The sequence below is a fragment of the Babylonia areolata genome, chromosome 12 (genome assembly GCF_041734735.1).
Source record: "Babylonia areolata isolate BAREFJ2019XMU chromosome 12, ASM4173473v1, whole genome shotgun sequence".
Classification (NCBI taxonomy): domain Eukaryota; kingdom Metazoa; phylum Mollusca; class Gastropoda; order Neogastropoda; family Buccinidae; genus Babylonia; species Babylonia areolata.
In genome coordinates this window covers 10,490,724-10,510,273 of record NC_134887.1, presented here as the reverse complement: position 1 = coordinate 10,510,273, position 19,550 = coordinate 10,490,724, and the positions used below count along the sequence as shown (strand labels likewise).

General features: G+C 40.1%; 1 protein-coding gene across 5 annotated transcripts in view; it reads left to right on the top strand.

The window, feature by feature from the left end:
• Positions 1 to 4,489: 4,489 nt before the first annotated feature.
• LOC143288388 (serine/threonine-protein kinase TAO1-like) overlaps positions 4,490 to 19,550 on the top strand; it is a 59,412-nt gene continuing 44,351 nt past the window's right edge. For 3 of the 5 annotated variants that reach the window (XM_076596794.1, XM_076596795.1, XM_076596793.1), the window contains exons 1-8: positions 4,491 to 4,622; positions 9,182 to 9,393; positions 11,704 to 11,866; positions 13,280 to 13,351; positions 13,919 to 14,020; positions 14,565 to 14,610; positions 15,615 to 15,764; positions 17,323 to 17,475. In XM_076596794.1, coding sequence (XP_076452909.1) covers positions 11,738 to 11,866; positions 13,280 to 13,351; positions 13,919 to 14,020; positions 14,565 to 14,610; positions 15,615 to 15,764; positions 17,323 to 17,475 — 652 coding nt within the window. In that variant the 5' untranslated portion in view covers positions 4,491 to 4,622; positions 9,182 to 9,393; positions 11,704 to 11,737. Of the gene's footprint in view, positions 4,623 to 9,181; positions 9,394 to 11,703; positions 11,867 to 13,279; positions 13,352 to 13,918; positions 14,021 to 14,564; positions 14,611 to 15,614; positions 15,765 to 17,322; positions 17,476 to 19,550 lie in introns of all 5 variants that reach the window. The other 2 variants (XM_076596792.1, XM_076596796.1) reach the window with 2 other exon arrangements.

Here is a 19,550-nt window from a genome sequence, read left to right as displayed (position 1 = left end):
GACTTGTCTTTAACGAAGTCTATTAATTCACCGCCAAAGTCGCATTTACGCACCAGATAGGTAGAGGACACATGTCATTGCAAGGTGACCAGATCATGGGTCTGTTATCCATGAATCTACTGCTCCTAATGTACGGTGGTAGAATAGGCCATAATTATGTTCTTCACTTCGCAGGGGGGGACTCTCCAGCTATTCTTTGACACCATCTTATTTGTGTTTATAGCACAAGGGGATTTAGCACTCTAAATTGACTAACAGTGAAAGGGTTTTAAATAACCAAGCAATTATCTGTAATAAACAATTATTGTCCTTTAAATGTTCATTTCAGATTCCATCCACCATCTACCCGGTTCCCCACCCCCATCCCCAACTTACCATTCACCCCTTCCCCTTCCTCTCCTAAACGATGACTCACAACAACAACAAATCAATACTATCACAAAATGTCTTCAATCAGACGGGCGCAACAGCCGAGTGGTTAAAGCGTTGGACTTTCAACTGAGGGTCCCGGGTTCGAATCTCGGTAACGGCGCCTGGTAGATTCTTCCGATCTCCCTGGTCAACATATGTGCAGACCTACTGGTGTCTGAACCCCCTCCGTGTGTATACGTAAGCAGAAGATCGAATACACACTTTAAAGATCCTGTAATCTACTGATGTCAGCGTTCGGTGGGTTATAGAAACAAGAACATACCCAGCATGCGCACCCCCGAAAACGGAGTATGGCTGCCTACATGGCGGAGTGAAAACGGTCATACACGTAAAAGCCCACTGGTGTACATACGGGTGAACGTGGGAGTTGCAGCCCACGAACAAAGAAGAAGAATCAGCAGTGTGTGTGACGGGACGTTGAACAAAGTCCCTACCCCCTCCACACAGCCATCCTAGCACTGTGCAGCACATTGTATTGTGGCCCTAGGCCGATGTTTATTAAAACGTTCTGAGTTCTGAGATCTCTCTCTCTCTCTCTCTCTCTCTCTCTCTCTGAGTGCGTGTGTGTGTTTGTGACTTTTTTAATGTTCATTTTCATATTTCACTAACACCATGCGTTGTGTGTGTGTGTGTGTGTGTGTGTGTGTGTGTGGTGTGTGTGTGTGTGTGTGTGTGTGTGTGTGTGTGTGTGTGTGTTTGTGTGTGTTCTGTGTGAATCTTTTCTTTCCATTGTGTTTTATTACACCATGGTTGTGCCTCTGTGTGTGTGTGTGTGTGTGTGTGTGTGTGTGTGTGTGTGTGTGTGCGCGCGCGCGCGCGCTCAGTCCCGTCCCTCTCTCTCTCTCTCTCTCTCTCTCTCTCTCTCTCACGCTGGCATAGATGTAGGTGGGATATATATGGGAATAATAGTTTCTGTCTCTGTCTCTGTCTCTCTGTCTCTCTCTGTCTCTCTCTGTCTCTGTCTCTCTCTGTCTCTCTCTCTCTCTCTCTCTCTCTCTCTCTCTCTCTCTCTCTCTCTCTCTCTCCGGCATCATAGAAGTAGGTGGGACTGATATATATGGTAATAACAGATTTTAAGATGCCACCAGGCGGCCAACCATTTCTTGACTATTCAGTTGTGTGCTGTCAGTGTGGTGCAATCAGTGTGGGTGACCATCTGTCTGCCATCGCCAAACCATTCGTAAACTCAGTGGATTTATCTATTTGTTCTTGATTATTTATTTATTTACTTATTTATTTACTTTACTTTATTTTCATTTTATTCATTCATTCACTTATTCATGCCCTCATGCCCAGGTACACAGAATAAAGTACACAGATCAGCACTCTATGTTATAAATGTATTCACAAATCAGCCCCTTCCTATCTCTGTGGCTGCCTTCACCTTTGCACTCCATCTCACTCACTACGATCAGCTTCGGATCCACTCTGTTCACGCATACCCAGATTCAAGCTCTCGACTGTTGGACGCCGTTCCTTCTCTGTCTCTGGACCTTGCAATTGGAATGAACTTCCTCTTTCGCTTCGTAAAGTCTCCACACTCAGTTCTTTCAAGTCTGGCCTTTAAACCCACCTCTTCCTAAAATAGCCTCCATTCCCTCCCTCTTCCTTGTCTTCAGTTTCTCCAGTTTTAGAGTCAGTTATGCACGCGTATGAATGACTGGTACGAAAGTGCTTTGATTTGTCTATGCACAAGATTCAGCGTTATATAAATACCATTGTTATTATGCCACTACAGCACAGCATCCTCCAGCGAGAGCGGTCAAGGGCATCAGTTTCCCAGGAAGCGATGTCTATGTCACAGGCTTTGAGGTTTGTCTTCAAGGTGTCCTTGAAGCGCTTTAGTGCAGGGTCTTCCAAGTTCGTGGTGGCCTTCCTTCAGCTGGCCATTCAATAGCATGTTCGGGATCCTGCTGTCTGTCATGTGGACAACGTGTCCTGTCCAGCGTAGCTGGCACTGGATCAGCAGGCTTTCGATGCTGGGCAGGCCGCTCCTCTCCACGGGACCTGGAGGTTATAGACCCTGTCTTCAGTTGCCACTTTATGCCGTAGGCATATCTGGTGAAACTGCTCAAGTTGTTGAATGTGACGGCGATACGTCGTCCATGTTTCACAGCAGTACAACAAGGTGCTCAGCACAACAGCTCTGTAGGTTTTGATTTTGGTGCTGAGTCTGATGCCTTTGTTGTTCCACAGCGTGTTGCTGAGTCTGCCAAAGGCGGAGCTGGCCTTGGCGATGTGCCAGGTTCTTTTCTTCTGTTGTTTTCGACCGCTAGTGTTGGATGTCCAAGTAGGACGGTTTCCTACTAGGTACAAGGTGAGGGAGGCTTTGTTTAGGGATTCTTTTATCTCCCCTTCCCCGTGTGGGGAAGAGCAGTGCTGTCCCTAAAAAGGGCTGCTCTGACGTGGGAGAATACGGGCGCCGCATCTGCTCCAGTCTACAGCAGACGACCATCACCCCACAGCCGCCTGCGTGCAGAGTTGTGACGAGGAAATGCCAGCAGCATTTTCTGCCTGTATCCGTTACCACTTCTCCATCGCCACAGGGATAGGGAAAACGGGTTGTTGAAGATAGCCCTAGAAAAATCACAAAATTTTGGCTGACTTTGCATAATAGCGAAGTTATCAAGTTTTATTTGCCGGCAAGAAAAAAAATAACCAGCATAGGGGAATTGTTGTTTTTATCTTAAAAAGCATATGAGAAAATTGGAAAAGGAAGAAATAGAGAGAATGAAAAAGAAAAAAAATTAAAACTGAAATTTAATTGAATGAATATAAAGAAAACGAACCCGGGAGAAAACAAAACAGAAATGAATAAACAGTAATAATTATGTGCTACTTGCATGTCGCATTTTTAGAAAGGAGTTGTACGTTGGACACGTGTGATGAAAATGGAACAATCAGAGTGGGTTGTTGTTGTTGCTGTTGTTGTTTTCTGTTTGTTTTGTTGTTTTTGTTTCAGAAGTGTATGGCTCTGAGTGTCTGATGTGTGTATAAGGAACAGTAATCAAGTTGTGATATATCTTATTGGATTACTTCCCTTTGTTTTGTTTTTTTTTATTTACTTTGTTTCATTCGTTTAGGTTGTTAACTGTTTTTTTGTTATCTTTTATTCTTTATTATTTATCATGATTGGAGCTCATGCTAATTTGTTCATGCATATGCGTTCTGTGGCAGTGTGTGTACACACATGTGTGTGCATTTTTATTATACTGAGGAGCTGGTGTGTGTGAGTGTATGATTATGTATTTGTTGGTGTGTGTGTATATGTGTGAGGGAGGAGGGGGTGGATATGTATATATCAATGTTTGAACGTATGCTTGTTTATATGCATTGTGTTCGTGAATGAATAGTTTGCTAGGTACATTTTGGTATGTATATGCAACCTAGATGTAATGTTTTAAGCATAATGTCATATGTTGTAAAACACCTAGGGCAGTTTTCTGTTGAATAAGTACCCGTTTTTATTATCATTATGCCAGGGAATTGGAGAAGTATGTGATTTTGACTCTGTGTGTGTGTGTGTGTGTGGTAGGTTTTTTGTGTTTGTTTGTTGTTATTGTTGCTTTTAAATGTAGAAAGGTGATATAATTGGAAAGTAAGCTCCCAGTCTGTGTGTGTGTGTGTGTGTGTGTGTGTGTGAGTATGGTGTGTGTGTGTGCGCGCGCGCGCGCGTGTGTGTGTGTGTTTGTGTTTAAAGTCATGTCCTTCAACTTTCTTCTCACGGCCTGGTCTTTCATGAGGTAGCCTACAGACACAATACCAAGCAGTAAGCTGTTGATTGTAGGTTTGCTCATTATGGAGAAGATACAATGAAGACATTATTATCACTTGTTCGCTGGAGCAGACTAACATGACCTCTGACACACAGAGCCTCACCGGCTTCCGGTGACGTAATTTCGTGTGATTCTACAAAGTTTTGCAACGCAACCTGACATCGGTTATCTACAATATATGTCAGAATAGTTTCATCTCACTGTGTTATAACCTGGCGTTACGTCGGAAATTATGTCTTCATCTTTACTGCTTAAAAATCCAAACCAGGAAATAGTTTCAGACACCTGCTAGCCAATGCGCATGCTCACATATACGCCATATTAGACCTGCGAGGAATTTGTGCAAGGTGCAGTGTTGTAAACATTGGTGCGTTCGCCGTGGTTGTTTTTAATACGTACTTGCTTCCAGGAGCCGTAAGTACATTCGTTTTTTGTCTGCGTTGTGACATGTTAATATTCTTCCAAATCAATGTGATTTTCTTGCTCTACCTTGTTCCATTGACTGGAACTTGTCCATCAAGTTTCCAGTTGAGGACGGTCACTCAAGTTGCAGACGACTTAACTGTTTTCAGTTGTTATGTCTGCTTTCTGAGCCAGTTCCGCAGCCTGACAAACCGCAAGCCAGTGTCAACACTGAGAATGGTAACAGTCCACTGCTGCTTAATGAACTAGTAGTAGTGGTTCTTGTGTAAACTGGAGTCGGAAATGTGCTTCAGAATCAGACCCAAGTAGGATAGACAAAGGTTGAATTAGACCCTTCTACTCGAGGACAGAAACATAATTCAACGTTCATTGCAATGAAGAATAATCGTCCTTTTAGATCGATTTATTTTTAACTAATGATATCTGCAGGAATCCCCAGGTTGGAACTCTTGTCAGGGCTGAGTTGATTGAGGTGTTCTGGAGCCTCATATTTGCAAAATATTTGCTAAAGCCCCAAACACCAATGTTGCCATTTGTTGTGTTTTCTTTGTGTATGTGTGTGTGTGTGTGTGTGTTGGGAGGTTGACAGGTTGATTATGTTGGCCAGAGTTCCCATCTGCAGGGTCAGGACAGCAAGATCACCCAGTGTGTTCCGGGGGAAAAGTAGCAGTGCTAAAAATTACTTAATATCTCATTATATCATTTGAGATTGGATAGAGTGAGACATCACCTTTTCAAATAACAAGACTTACCAACATTTTTCATTATTATCAACTCCTGTTCAGTACTTCTAATTATGTAAATCACTTGCATGATTTGTTACTCTGATGTGTGTGGTCTTCGAAAAGGAAATGAATTGGAAATAACTTTGTACTTTCAGTGTGTCCACACACATGCAGTCTTTCTCTTCTCTCTCTCTCTCTCTCTCTCTCTCTCTCTCTCTCTCTCACACACACACACACACACACACACACACACACACACACACACACACACACACACACACACACACACACACACAAATATGCACATGTACACACTCAGACAGGACAAAAGGTAGGCATTTCAAATGAAATTCTTTTCCAGTGGTACTGATAAGTTTCTCTTTCTTTTTTAATATGCATGTTTTTTATCAAATTATGTCAGATAATTTGTTTATTATGCAGTGCTTTCTCTGAGGTTGTTTTCTTTAATATTTTTTTCTGTGTTTTTTTGTTTGTTTGTTGTTGTTTTTTCTTTTTTTAACGGTTACAGATGCCAAGGTTCTGTGTTAGTTTTATTTTTCTAATGTGATAAGCTTTGTATCCCAGTTACATATTTGTCAGTGGATTCTGCTTGTGTAAGACCTGGTATTCATTTTATTGAATTGAAATGAAAAGTTGGCAGAAAAGCACACTGATAAATTATGTCCCAGTTGAAGAGGAGGTGCTGTGGCACAGGAAAAGGAGGGGTCTGGAGAGCTGTAGATGGGAAGTGTGTGTGTGGTGTGTGTGTGTGTGTGTGTGTGTGTGTGTGTGTGTGTAGTTCATGCCCAGTCTGAACTCTACACATGTGACAAGTTAGTAATATTAACAGTGATATTACTTAATGGTAATCATGGTTAAGTACCAATGACGTTAACTGTTAACTCATTAGAATCTTCCCCACAGACTGCAAATTGAGCAGGTAGGTGTTAACCTTCAAATGATACATTATGCTTGAAAATGTAACATGACAATAAGTTTAAAAAGGCATGCATGATACAGACTTTAATTCTATTGTCCTAAACATTTACCATGGATCATACTGCAATACTGAATCAGTTCCGTTTTTTTGTGCTGGAATATAATTTGCAGTGAAGGTACCAGCAAATAATGCAATAAAATCAGTGTTACACTTACAGCGCATTTACATTGTTTAAGCCTTGGTAGATTTATATAATTTAAAAAAGGTGCACTAGTTATCCTGCAGTTTTTGCTACAGTATTGGTACTATAAGTATCACAAGTATCAGTCCATATCCAGGACCACACTGGCCATGTAATTAAAACTTAGAGCACAGTTCATGTTGCCAGTGAATGAGGAAGTGTTAGCACTACATAGCAGTCACATTTTGTTTTGCATTTTCTCGTGATCTTGTACTGGGAATTTGCATTGTCTTCCCATCTCATTGGTTTGCAAGGGTGGGGCATAGTCACTGAGTTAGTCGTTTATCACTTCTATCAATATCCTGTTTGTGTGAAAAACAGCGACACAGGCAGTGATGTCCAGGCGTTTGTTTTTCCTCAACTCATTGGCTTGCTTGCAATTCTATCCTCTTCCTTTTCAGTCTTTCCATCACTGAAAGAATTAGCCTCAAGCTTGTTGGGTTTTTTCCTGTGTGCGTTGATATGAATAAGCATGCATTTGTCTGTGCGGGCGCTTACATGTGTATCATGCATCTGTCACTGACTGCATATGGGGAACAGTGTTACATATCTGAGACTGAATGACTAGGATAGTTCTGTTGCAAAGTTGCAAGTGAAGCCAATCAGATAAACTATATATATTATTTGGCCGCTTAGATATAAATCCATAATGATAATGCCATTTTAATGGTAATTCACTAATTGGTATGAATTATACAACATATGTTTATTTGCTTTTCATTTTATTTCAACACCATTGTGTAGACTTATATAATCTTTTCAAGAAAGTGACAAAGGAAAGGGATGGGGGAGACTGCTGTTGCTGAATGCTTCTGTGCACTCCATCAGATTACGAATGAATGAATAATCTTTATTTTCCAATGGGGAAGATATTAGTGCACTGGCAGATTACACACATCTGCCGTTGTTATAGAGATGCACAGACATTATATATATGTATATATATATATATATATATAGAGAGAGAGAGAGACATGAAAGCAAACATGTCACTTGTACAGTGATGATAATTTTAGATTGGAAAAATCAAGGAGAATTTAAACAAATTCTTGCATGATTATATTTATAACACATGATAATTATGATCATAAAAAATTACAGCTCTCATGGTAGGGGATTTTATATTTTGTCAGTTGTGTCCTGTCCTTTTTTTTAAAAAAAAATTGATGGGTGAATGATGCACTTTCTTCTTCATTCTTTAGAAACAATGGTATTGACTGATTGAGTGTAAAGACAAAGTCAGTAACTATGTCATATCATTTGGACAGCCATGAAGCATATGACTGTGTTGGCAGATACCAAGAAATGATCACAGTTATGTTCATTCAGTGTTGACACTGCACTTGTGTTTCATATCTGTAATCCCTTCGTCTTCTAATAATAGTTTAGTTAGCTTGTGTATGAATTTGATGTGTTTGTGCATAGCCTATGTCAGAAGTTTCTTTGCTTCCCAGCATCAGCAAGTTAAGAAAAACCAAGTATTATCACTAGTCAATTAAATAAGGAAGTTCACTTCAGTGCAAGGCTGTGTGTAAACGGATGCTACTGCTAGTGATACTGACACATGTGTCTCTCAAGTATTATGGAGGAATGTTGGTAAATGCCTTGGTTTATATTGTGCAAAGTGTCAACTTTGGTTTCCAGGCTTGGTGTTTGGACTATTTTTTTACTTTCCTCTGCTACTTCTGTGTTACTCACTTTTTGAAAACAATTCTGACAGGTTTCTGGTAACTTAGTGCTTGTCAAGTAGAATTATTAACATGCTCTCTCTCTCTCTCTCTCTCTCTCTCTCTCTCTCTCTCTCTCTATCTTGATTTGTGCTGTTAATGAATACCCTGTATCAATATTGAATTTGATGGCTGTTGATGACATAACATTTCTTTGTTGTTTTCTGGGGGGGGGGGGGGGGGGGGGGTGTCATAGTCCAATATAGATTTTGTTCTGCCATTCGAAAGCTAACTTTTTTAACCAAAAACATTATTAAATTAGTAGTACTCTTCATGTAATTTCACTTCATAAAAAGTTTTTGTTTTGTTTTTTAAACAGTATTACTCATTATTTATAGCCATAAATGTTTTTTAAAGTTTGGACTTCTTTTGGAGTGTTATATCATGCATTTGTTGTTCAGTCTGTACTGAATTCATGCACAGAGAAAGGGCTGTTTTCAGTGGTTATGTGTGCATGCATGCATGCTTGTATGTGGGGTTTTTCATGTGATATCTCTTTGAAACATTCCATTATACTCTGGGCAAATTTGTCACTGTTTTAGTGTTTATATTTATATATATATATATATATATATATATATATATATATATATATATATATATATATATATTCATTTACTTCTTTATTTGTTTAATTATTTATTCATTATTTCATTTGATTCTGTTTATTTATTTATTTATTTATTCTCAAGGCCTGACTAAGCGCATTAGGTTACGCTGCTGGTCAGGCATCTGTTCAGCAGATGTGATGTAGCGCATATGGATTTTTTCCAAATGCAGTGATGCCTCCTTGAGCTACTGATACTGATAGTGATACTGATATATGTCGTCATTTTATCAGCAAAACTGTAAACAATTTCCCTTCTTTTTTCTTCAAAGATGATAAAAGTATTCTTGTATCTTCTCTCTCATTTCAGAGTTCCTTCAAGGTGGGCCCGCATAGCATTCACTGCCAGTCATCTGAACTCCACCCACCTTTGCTTTGTTGGAAGATTTTCCTTTCACCCTGGCTGTGCTCAATGACCCTAATCAACACCATCCTTGTATTTCGGTGGCACCTGCTTTGCCCCTGCTGTGCACCAGAGGGGGTTCCACCCTCCACCTCAAATCTCCACTCCTTTGAAAGCAGGTGTGTGTAGCACACATGTAAATTTGTGCTGATGTATACATACATTTTGTTGTTACTTTTTTTTAAGTGTTCTCTATGACTTTAATGAGCAATCAAAATTAGTCTGTGTAACCACTCGGTGTCAGTTCTTATGTTCGTCTGAGGTTTGTATTTAATCTGTGTGTGTCCATGTTGAACTTTAATATTGACATCTTTTCAAGTGGTATGGGAACAAAACATGAGTTGATCGGTTGATAGTCATGAATAAGGTGTTTACAGTCATGCCATATAACACATGATGGCAAACGCAGTAAGGTGGAGCCAACTGAAGATTATGTTTGAACAAAAAAAGAAGAAGAAAAGAAGAAGATAAAGTTACTAGTCATTAGAACTATCATGCCTTGTAAGTTATATCCAGTTTTTATTAAACTAGCTTTGACTGATCATGGTGACAGTTTGATCCCATTCATAGGACTCATATATAATTGGATTTCCAAGGTCAAGGTCTTAGAATTGCTTGTGATGTTGATATTAATAGGAAAGCTTGGAAGTACCACAGAGGTAGTGTCATGCATAGTCTTGATGAGATTTGGTACAGTGATTGGACTTCGGATAAAAATCCTTTACTAATAGAAATTAAGAGAGTCAAGATCAGGGCTGAAATACACAACATGGCATAATGGAAAAGTGTAAAAGTTGCATTCTACTGTTTTGTGTTTGTTGTTTTTTGTTGTTGTTTTTAATCAAAATTTGATGAAACTTGGGACATGTATTGCCTAATTGGCCATGGCTAAAACATATAAATCAGTTTATCTTTCAAAGGTAATATTAAGAAAAGAATGCACTTCAAAGAGTCAAAGTTAAAGGTCAAGACCATGAGAGTGTTGCAGTTAAAATGTCCCATTGTAAGATGAAAGATTTTCTGCTGTTCATTTTCGTGTTTTTGTTTTTTTGTTGTTGTTTTTTTGTTGTGTTGGTGTTTTTTTTCCAATGTCATAAGTTGCTTTTCTTGGCAAACCTTTAGATTACAATTGAATTATTGTTTTAATTATTGTTCAAAACAAATGGAAAGCCGATGTAGCTTGTGAATAAATCTGTTTATGTCATTTTGTAAATTTTAAAATTGAAATTACCTTTTGCTGGCTCGCAAGTTTCAAAATTTACTAAGGTCTGAAAAGGCTGATTTTTTGTTTTGTTTTGTTTTTGTTTTTTTGGGTTTTTTTGGATAAACATTTTTAGAATATGGTTTATGTTTTAGAAACAGGATTACAAGCTTGCCATTCATGTAAATTTACAAGGCTTTTAAAAGGCTGCATTGTAGAATATCATAAAATGTTGATTCAGTTTTTTTGTTGTGTATCCTATCAGTGTTTCAGATGGACAGCACATCTGTGCCATTGATGCGTAATTTCTTCTGATGGAATGTGCCTCTGTTTTTGTGAGGGGGAGAGGGCTGGGGCTCTGTGAGGCACACATATTTTTTCTTGTGAGTGTGTGTAGTTTGACTGGCCTGTGACCTTTGCTTTTTGGTCCCTCTCTGTCAGCTGCCAGGGTTATATGGGGCCTGGTTTTCCCCACCACTCATAAGCTCTGTTTGCTTTGGAATGCATTCAGATGATAGGTGTAATTCTGTATACACCCATCATGTGTCACCCTCCCTTTTGCATGGCGCTTGAGCTTCATTTGAATTGGTGGAAAAAGTTCATCATGTTCTAAGCAAAATGAAAATAGATCGGATTGTGTTCACAAGGGTGATGTTAAACATCTCAGTAATGTTCTACAAAACGCTTGCAGTCAGCAGTGTCAGCTCTCGATTTCTGTGCCTTTGACTAAGCCCTTTTACTTGTACTCAAACAGACAAGTTTTGGATTCAGTTTGGCTTTGTGTTTGGTGTGGAAAATTTTGTCTAGTAAGGAAAAGTTGTTTGGTTTTGTGACATCTGTGGGATCTCTGAAAAAGAGTTCTCTGTGCCTGCTCTGCGGCCTGAGGATACATTCAGTAGAGGAACTGTCAATTCAGAATTTATATTGATAAATTGATAGCTATGTTTCTTATTCAGAAAATGTTTGTGTTTCTTAAAACATGTACCATTTTATTCTACTGTGTGATAAATCAGCCTGTTGTGTTTTATGACTTAGATGTTTTTATTCAGCTTAATATGTTCTACTTGTTTGACCATTTGATTTGGAACATCGTCTTATTCATGAGTGTGTCAAGACTCAGCTGTGGGCTGGGGGAGTGTGTTGTGTTAGTGATGAACCTTTGGATGCACACATAATTTTCATTCGGGTTGATGAAGAGGTATGGTATTGTCTTCACATGTGATTGCAGGCAGTGACGGTGGGGGTGACAGAGAGGCGTGGTCATGCCACTTCCCAGGCCTGGCAACCTCAAGGACCCCCAGGTGGCCGGCCTCTTCAATGGCGATGACCCGGAGAAAACCTACACTGACCTGCGCGAGATTGGACATGGCAGCTTCGGGGCTGTGTACTTTGTGAGTGATTTGCCCAGCACTTTCTTTATGAGATTCTGTGTAGTTTGTGAGTGATTTGCCCAACGTTTTCTTTGTGCCTGTGAGATTCTGTGTACTTTGTGAGTGATTTGCCAAACATTTTCTTTTGAGTGTTGTCTGTGAGATTGGACATGGCAACTTTGGGGCTGTATACTTTGTGAGAGATTTGCCCAACATTTTCTGTCTGTGAGATTGGATATGGCAGCTTTGGGGCTGTACTTCCTGAGTGTGAGTGATTTGCCCAACATTTACTGTGTGTCTTTGAGACTGGACATGCAGCTTAGTGCTTAGGGGCTGTGTATTTTTGAGTGCTATCTGTGTGTCTGTGAGACTGGACATGGGAGCTTAGGAGCTGTGTACTTTGTGAGTGCTGTCTGTGAGACTGAACATGGGAGTTTAGGGGCTGTGTATTTTATGAGTGCTGTCTGTGAGACTGGACATGGGAGTTTAGGGGCTGTGTTCTTTGTGAGTGTTGTCTGTGAGACTGGACATGGGAGTTTAGGGCTGTGTACTTTGTGAGTGTTGTCTGTGAGACTGGACATGGGAGTTTAGGGGCTGTGTACTTTGTGAGTGTTGTCTGTGAGACTGGACATGGGAGTTTAGGGGCTGTGTACTTTGTGAGTGTTGTCTGTGAGACTGGACATGGGAGCTTAGGGTCTGTGTACTTTGTGAGTGTTGTTTGTGAGACTGGACATGGGAGTTTAGGGGCTTTGTACTTTGTGAGTGTTGTCTGTGAGGCTGGACATGGGAGTTTAGGGGCTGTGTATTTTGTGAGTGTTGTCTGTGAGGCTGGACATGGGAGTTTAGGGGCTGTGTACTTTGTGAGTGTTGTCTGTGAGACTGGACATGGGAGTTTAGGGGCTGTGTACTTTGTGAGTGTTGTCTGTGAGACTGGACATGGGAGCTTAGGGTCTGTGTACTTTGTGAGTGTTGTTTGTGAGACTGGACATGGGAGTTTAGGGGCTGTGTACTTTGTGAGTGTTGTCTGTGAGGCTGGACATGGGAGTTCAGGGGCTGTGTACTTTGTGAGTGTTGTCTGTGAGGCTGGACATGGGAGTTCAGGGGCTGTGTACTTTGTGAGTGTTGTCTGTGAGGCTGGACATGGGAGTTTAGGGGCTGTGTACTTTGTGAGTGTTGTCTGTGAGACTGGACATGGGAGTTTAGGGGCTGTGTACTTTGTGAGTGTTGTCTGTGAGACTGGACATGGGAGCTTAGGGTCTGTGTACTTTGACTGCTGTGTGTTTGTGAGACTGCACATGGCAGCTTTGGGGCTGTGTACTTTGTGAAAGCTATCTGTGTGTCTGTGAGACTGGACATGGCAGCTTTGGGGCTGTGTACTTATTGAGTGATTTGCCCAGTATTTTCAAATGACTTTATCCCATTTTGTTCTATCAGGCTCGACATATACAGACGAAAGAGGTGGTGGCCATCAAAAAGATGTCATATAGTGGCAAGGGATCTCAAGATGTGAGTGCTGCTGTTGTTACAGTATCTTTTGGCTCAGAGTGTTTTGTAGTGTGTGTGTTGAGTGTGTGAGTGAGTGAGGCAGAGATGTGCTTTTGAACAGTGTGGTGTTTCACAACTTGACACATTTTCTTCTAGATTTATGATGTTATGTGAGGACTACTTTTTAGTCTTGACAAGTTTTTATACTGTGTTAATTGTTAGATCCTTCAGAGGATATGAAAATTTTCATTTCACTTCTTTGGTAATTGAAAAATGTTTGAAGATTCACTTTGTAACAGTCCTCTTAGGATTTCTAATATGAGGACTTGCACTCAAAACTGTCAAGAGCTTAAAGGATCCGAACATTTTTTCAGACTTTCAAGGCCTGACTAAGCGCGTTGGGTTACGCTGCTGGTCAGGAATCTGCTTGGCAGATGTGGTGTAGCGTATATGGATTTGACAGAACGCAGTGACTCCTCCTTAAGCTACTGATACTGATACTGATACTGGTGGACCTGATTGTGGTAGTCTTCGTGTTCTTCAGTATAGATCACTTTGTGTGACTTCAGTTGATGTCTGTTCGGGCAGAAATGGCAAGACATCATCAAAGAAGTGCGGTTCCTGGAAGACGTGAAACACGAGAACACTATAGAATACAAAGGGTGCTACCTCAAGGACCACACAGCATGGGTACGTTACCAGCATCTTTTGTTCATTCGCTTCATTCATTTTTATGATTGCTGTGTGAATTTCACTTCCACGGTGTCCCATTACTCCTGCCCTTGAAGAAATGATGCTGAGTGTTTTCAGCAAACATACACTGTTTTCAGAGAGAGTGGAAAACCTTTTGAAGTTTTGTGGATTTACTAAAGAAGAGATTTTCCTGATGCAGTGTAAAAAAACTATGCCCCAGAACATGTTTAACCTTTGGGAGATTTTTTTAGCAACATTCATTGGAAGTACAGTGGACCAAACTGCAAATGAAAGATACAGGGAAATGTCCATTTGATAATTGTTTATAAACCATAAATTTACAGTTACATTTTGTGCATAATGTACTATGTGTTAGCCTGTTCTGTCCAAGGGTGTGTGTATGTGTGAGGGCATTGATTGGTGGCCAGACTCATAGGTACACATGTTCTTGTAGCACAAAATTGTTTTATTTCTATCAGTATCTGTGTGCATTCATTTGCAGTTGATGATTAATCTGAGTCATGTATTAATTGCTTTTCAGCTGGTGATGGAATATTGTCTTGGCTCTGCTTCCGACATTGTAGAAGGTAAAGCTGTTTTCATTTGATTTCATATTTATGTTGTGTGTTCCAAGGGATGTATTCTTTCCGGCATTTTGAGCTTAGGAGATCCTTTTTTTTAAGTGGGAACATTTCCAGCATTGTTTTTAAACTGAGTGTCTGACTGTGTTTCACATTCAGTTTTGGAATATGTAACCAACCTGGTGATGACATAAAAAGACACTTTCAGTTTTGTCTGTTCATGAGAAAAAGACACATTTTTAGATCTTGAATGGGGGGGGGGGGGGGATTTTTTTTTTTAAATTGAGCCTGTGGCTAGTCATTTTTATAATGTTAGACATTATTTATTTGTGGTTGGTTGGTTTTTTAGGAAGGAAAAAAATTGAGATCTTTGATGTGCATATTTGATCTGCATGCATAGACACACAAGATGGTTACTTTGATATATACCTTTTTTTTTTGTTAAAAAAAAAAAAAAAAAAATTCACATGATTCTGTGAAGAATCAGATCATTGAGAGCTTTGTGCAAATAAATCAGTGAAACGAATCATCATTCTCTACTTATTGTCACCCAGGTTACATTCAGAGTGAAACTGAATTGTTTTATCAACCCCCTCTCTCTCTCTCTCTCTGTCTTCAAAAGGCCATATCACAAGCATCTAAAGACAATGCTAAGCTTTACAAATTGTTCAAATTATTTTTATTGAAAAACAGAATGATGTATTCTCAATGTCCATGTCTCTGCCTGTCTCTGAACCTCCTCCCCCTACTCCTTCTTTCCCTCTCTTATTCACACGTTTTTGTGAAGATTATTATATTTTGCAATTTTTTGATTGTATGTGTGTGTTGTTGTTTTTGCCATGCGGTGTGTATGTATTAACCTTTAGCTCCTTTTTCTGTTTGATTGTATTCCCTGTACTAATTCAAAGATTTTCTTTACGAGGGTAAGATGAAAACAGGCCAATAAGTGCTTAATTCTTTCCCCTCAGTAAAAACAAAATTCAGTTTGATTTCTCTGTGTCCATGTTCAGTGCACAAGAAGCCACTGAAGGAAGTGGAGATCTCAGCCATTTGTGAGGGGGCACTTCAAGGTCTACTGTACTTGCACGGCAAGGCCAAGATCCATCGTGACATCAAAGCTGGCAACATTCTACTGACAGAAGATGGCACAGTGAAACTGGGTGGGTAAAATACGGAATATCTCGTCTCTCTTTGTGTTGTTGAACATTTGTGAAGCATTGCTGTTGCTGCTGTCTTTTTTTCTGTTCTATTTAGTGATTGTTGTTTTTGTAATTGCTTGTGTGGGAGTACTGTTTTCTTAAAAAAAAAAAAAAAAAAAAAAAAAAATTTAAATCTGTTCACAGATTTTTTTCCATTCCATTTCTGTGTATGTCTCTGAAACATGAAATCAAGAAATGCATAATATAAATATTTTCTTCAAAATTATCAAATTTGGGGGTGGGGGTGGGGGAGGAGAAACCATGCTGATGAATGGTTTGATTGTGTATTTCATGGGGGGGGAAATCAGCATTGTGTGTTTGTGTTATTGTCACTTTAATTGTTTCTTTGTGTATTGTATTACTGTTTAATTTTTAGTTAAAAAAAAAAAAAAAAAAGGTTTACTGGAAATTTCCTTCAGCTGCATAAGGAAGAAGGGTATAATTTTCCTCATCCTAAACTGACCGCCAGTGAAATTACTAAATTTTGCTTTGCAGAGATATGCAGCTGGTTTTCTTATCATTGTTTATTAAATTGATTTGAATTGAGTGTTCTTTCATTAGGGAAGTAGAAGAAGCAAAGACATGCTTTTTTTTAATCCTGCCCTCGGGGCACAGAAAAAAACTTTTCGCTATAGTATCTTACTGTAAGGTCATGATATACTACTGTTGTTCCTTGCAGATGATTGTGTGCGTTTGCTTGTGTTTCAAACTGTTACATCCTATTCACACTCTTTTAATGCTAAGAAGCAATGTTATGATGGATCATAAGTAAGCATATTGAAGATATGAGTTACAGATGGATACAACCGTACGTTGGAAAAGAGGAAGGGAAGCACTTTGTTTATGGTAGTTGAATTACAGCATGGAGACATTTAAAAAGCTGTCAGGCTTCTTTTGAAGATATTTCACCTGAGTAGATGCCAAGGAGTTGGAATATAAATGTGGAGTGATGGCCTAGGGGAAACGTTCCCACCAAGGAAGCGAGAGAATCTGAGCACGGTGGTTCGAATCATGGCTCAGCCGCCGATATTTTCTCCCCCTCCACTAGACCTGGAGTGGTGGTCTGGATGCTAGTCATTCAGATGAGACGATAAGCCGAGGTCCCGTGTGCAGCATGCACTTAGCGCACGTAAAAGAACCCACAGCAACAAAAGGGTTGTTCCTGGCAAAATTCTGTAGAAAAATCCACTTTGATAGGAAAAACAAATAAAACTGCACACACGAAAAAATACAAAAAAATGGGTGGCGCTCTAGTGTAGCGACGCGCTCTCCCTGGGGAGAGCAGCTGAATTTCACACAGAGAAATTTGATGTGATAAAATGAAATACAAATACAAATAAACTATGGAAGGAATGAGGGAGGTGGGGGAGGTTCATTTTATTGAATATAGGCTGTTCTTTCTTGTTCTCACTGATGTGTAAAAAAAAAATTCTTTATAAATCCACCTAAAATTTACACAAACTATAAAGCTTGTTAAATTGTAAAACTTGCATAATGCACATGAAACTTTCCGTTCCAGCGGACTTTGGTTCAGCATCGTTGATGTGTCCGGCCAACTCCTTTGTGGGCACCCCATACTGGATGGCCCCCGAGGTCATCCTAGCCATGGACGAAGGGCAGTATGATGGCAAGGCAGACATCTGGTCACTGGGCATCACCTGTATAGAGCTGGGTAGGTGCACTGTACACTGTGTACCAGCTGAGCTGTTTGTCATCAGACACAGGATAGGATTAGTGCAGAGTCGTGGAAGTCATGAAAAGTCTTGGAAAAATGTGAGAACTATTTCCAGGGCTGGAAAAATACGTTCAGGGTCTCGAAATGACTTGGAAAATTTGGAGAACCATTTCCACAACTGGAAAAGTCTCAGAAAAATAAGAGAAGAATTTCCAGGGGTGGACAAATTTGCTTTGCCCTTCAGGGTCGAGAGATCTTTTTGAAAAATTAGAGGACCACTTCCAGTGCTGGAAAAGTCTTAGAAAAATGAGAGAACTATTTCGAGGGTTGCAAAAGTCTTGGAAAAGTACATTTTGTTCCCCTTCAGGGTCTGGAAGTCTTGGAATTTTTAATAAGACCCTTAACCATTACCGTTCAACAAAGAGCTTAATGCATTTAAAAACCAAACACCCCTGAAAACGGAGTATGGCTGCCTACATTGCAGGATAAAACGGTCACACACATAAAAGTCCACTCGTGTACATACGAGTGAACGTGGGAGTTGCAGCCCATGAACGAAGAAAAAGAAGAAAAACCAAACAAAAATTGAACAAACAAAAAATTATGAAATTTGAACATCAGTACTGGAATGTCCACCAGTATCTTTTGTTAGCAGTGTAGCAAACAAATTTTTGATTCAGTCTGGCTTTGCATCTTGCAAGGAAAATGCTCCAAGTCTGGTCTGGAAAAAGTATGAAATTTGGTTTGATCATATCTGTGGGAAGTCTGCATGCGCCAGCTGAGCTGTTGTGTCACTGGACATGACTCCTCCCCAAAGAGCCAAATGTATACCTTTTTTTTTTTTTAAATCTGCTCCATCATTGACACTATTCCAGTGGCTTTTCCCTTGTTCACACACCCCCCCCCCCCCCCCCCCCCCGGATTCTAGTCATTCAGATCAGATCATAAACCGAGGTCCTGTTTGTAGTGTGTTCTTTCCCATGTAAAAGAACTCACAGCAACAAAAGGGTTGCCCCTGGCAAAATTCTGTAGAAAAGTCCACTGGGACATATGCTGTATAGAACAAGTGCAGGGAAGATTGTATGATTGAATCAGATTTCCTCAGGGTCTGGATAAAGGTAACTGGCCAAAAGTTTATTTGTTTGTTTTCCATGTATCAGTGTAAAGTCAAAAGATGTCACACTGGTGTTAAAGGGTTTCCCTACTGGGGTGTTTGTGTGTTGTAGTTTTACATGTCCATTATTTTCAGAAAGTATGATAAGAAAAGATTTGTTTTTCTGTTTCCTGTGCTTTTATCACGTGCTTTCATGCAGTCCCCATCATTGTAGCATTGGGCAGCCTGTCACTTTTGCCAAAGGTTCTCAAGGATGGCCTGTCAGCTTGAAAAAGTAGGAACTCTACTGAACACAGTTGACTGTTTTAAGTTCTCTCAGATCAGTTGCATCAGCTTTGGTAAGTAAAAGAGGGGAGGAAATATACTGAGGAAGACTACTAACTAGGTCTAAAAAACAGGAACCCAACTGAACACAATTGACATTTTTTTAAGGATGATTTCTCTCAGATCAGTTCATCGTAACAGCTTAGCTGCCTAAAAGAGGGGAGGAAATATACTAAGGGAGGCGACTAACAGCAGCGACTTCTGATTTCTCTGCCTGTGTGGAGTAGTATTTTGCACAGGACAGGAATCAAACCTCTGATGGAGTCTGCACCATTGAGTCATGTTGATTATGTCAGACCTTGAAATGTTATTTTAGAAATTTGGAGGAGGCGGCGGGTTGGCGTTGTTGAGAGGGCCAGAAGTAGAGGGCCCAGAGTGGCCGCGAATCGATTGCGATTGTGCCTTAATTTTAGCCCAGTCGCCCAATTGAGCCATATAATTATGTGACCTGGTTGAAGACATAATTTGACAAAAAACAAGAACGCCAGAGAATCAACAGACAGACAGAAAATACAAAAAAAAAAACTTAGCCATATGAAGAGCACAGGAACAGGAGTCAAGGTGGCTGCCGGAAAAAGAGGGCACTAGTAGGGGGGCAAAGGGGAGGTTACCTACTTCCAGGAGGTTATCGGCC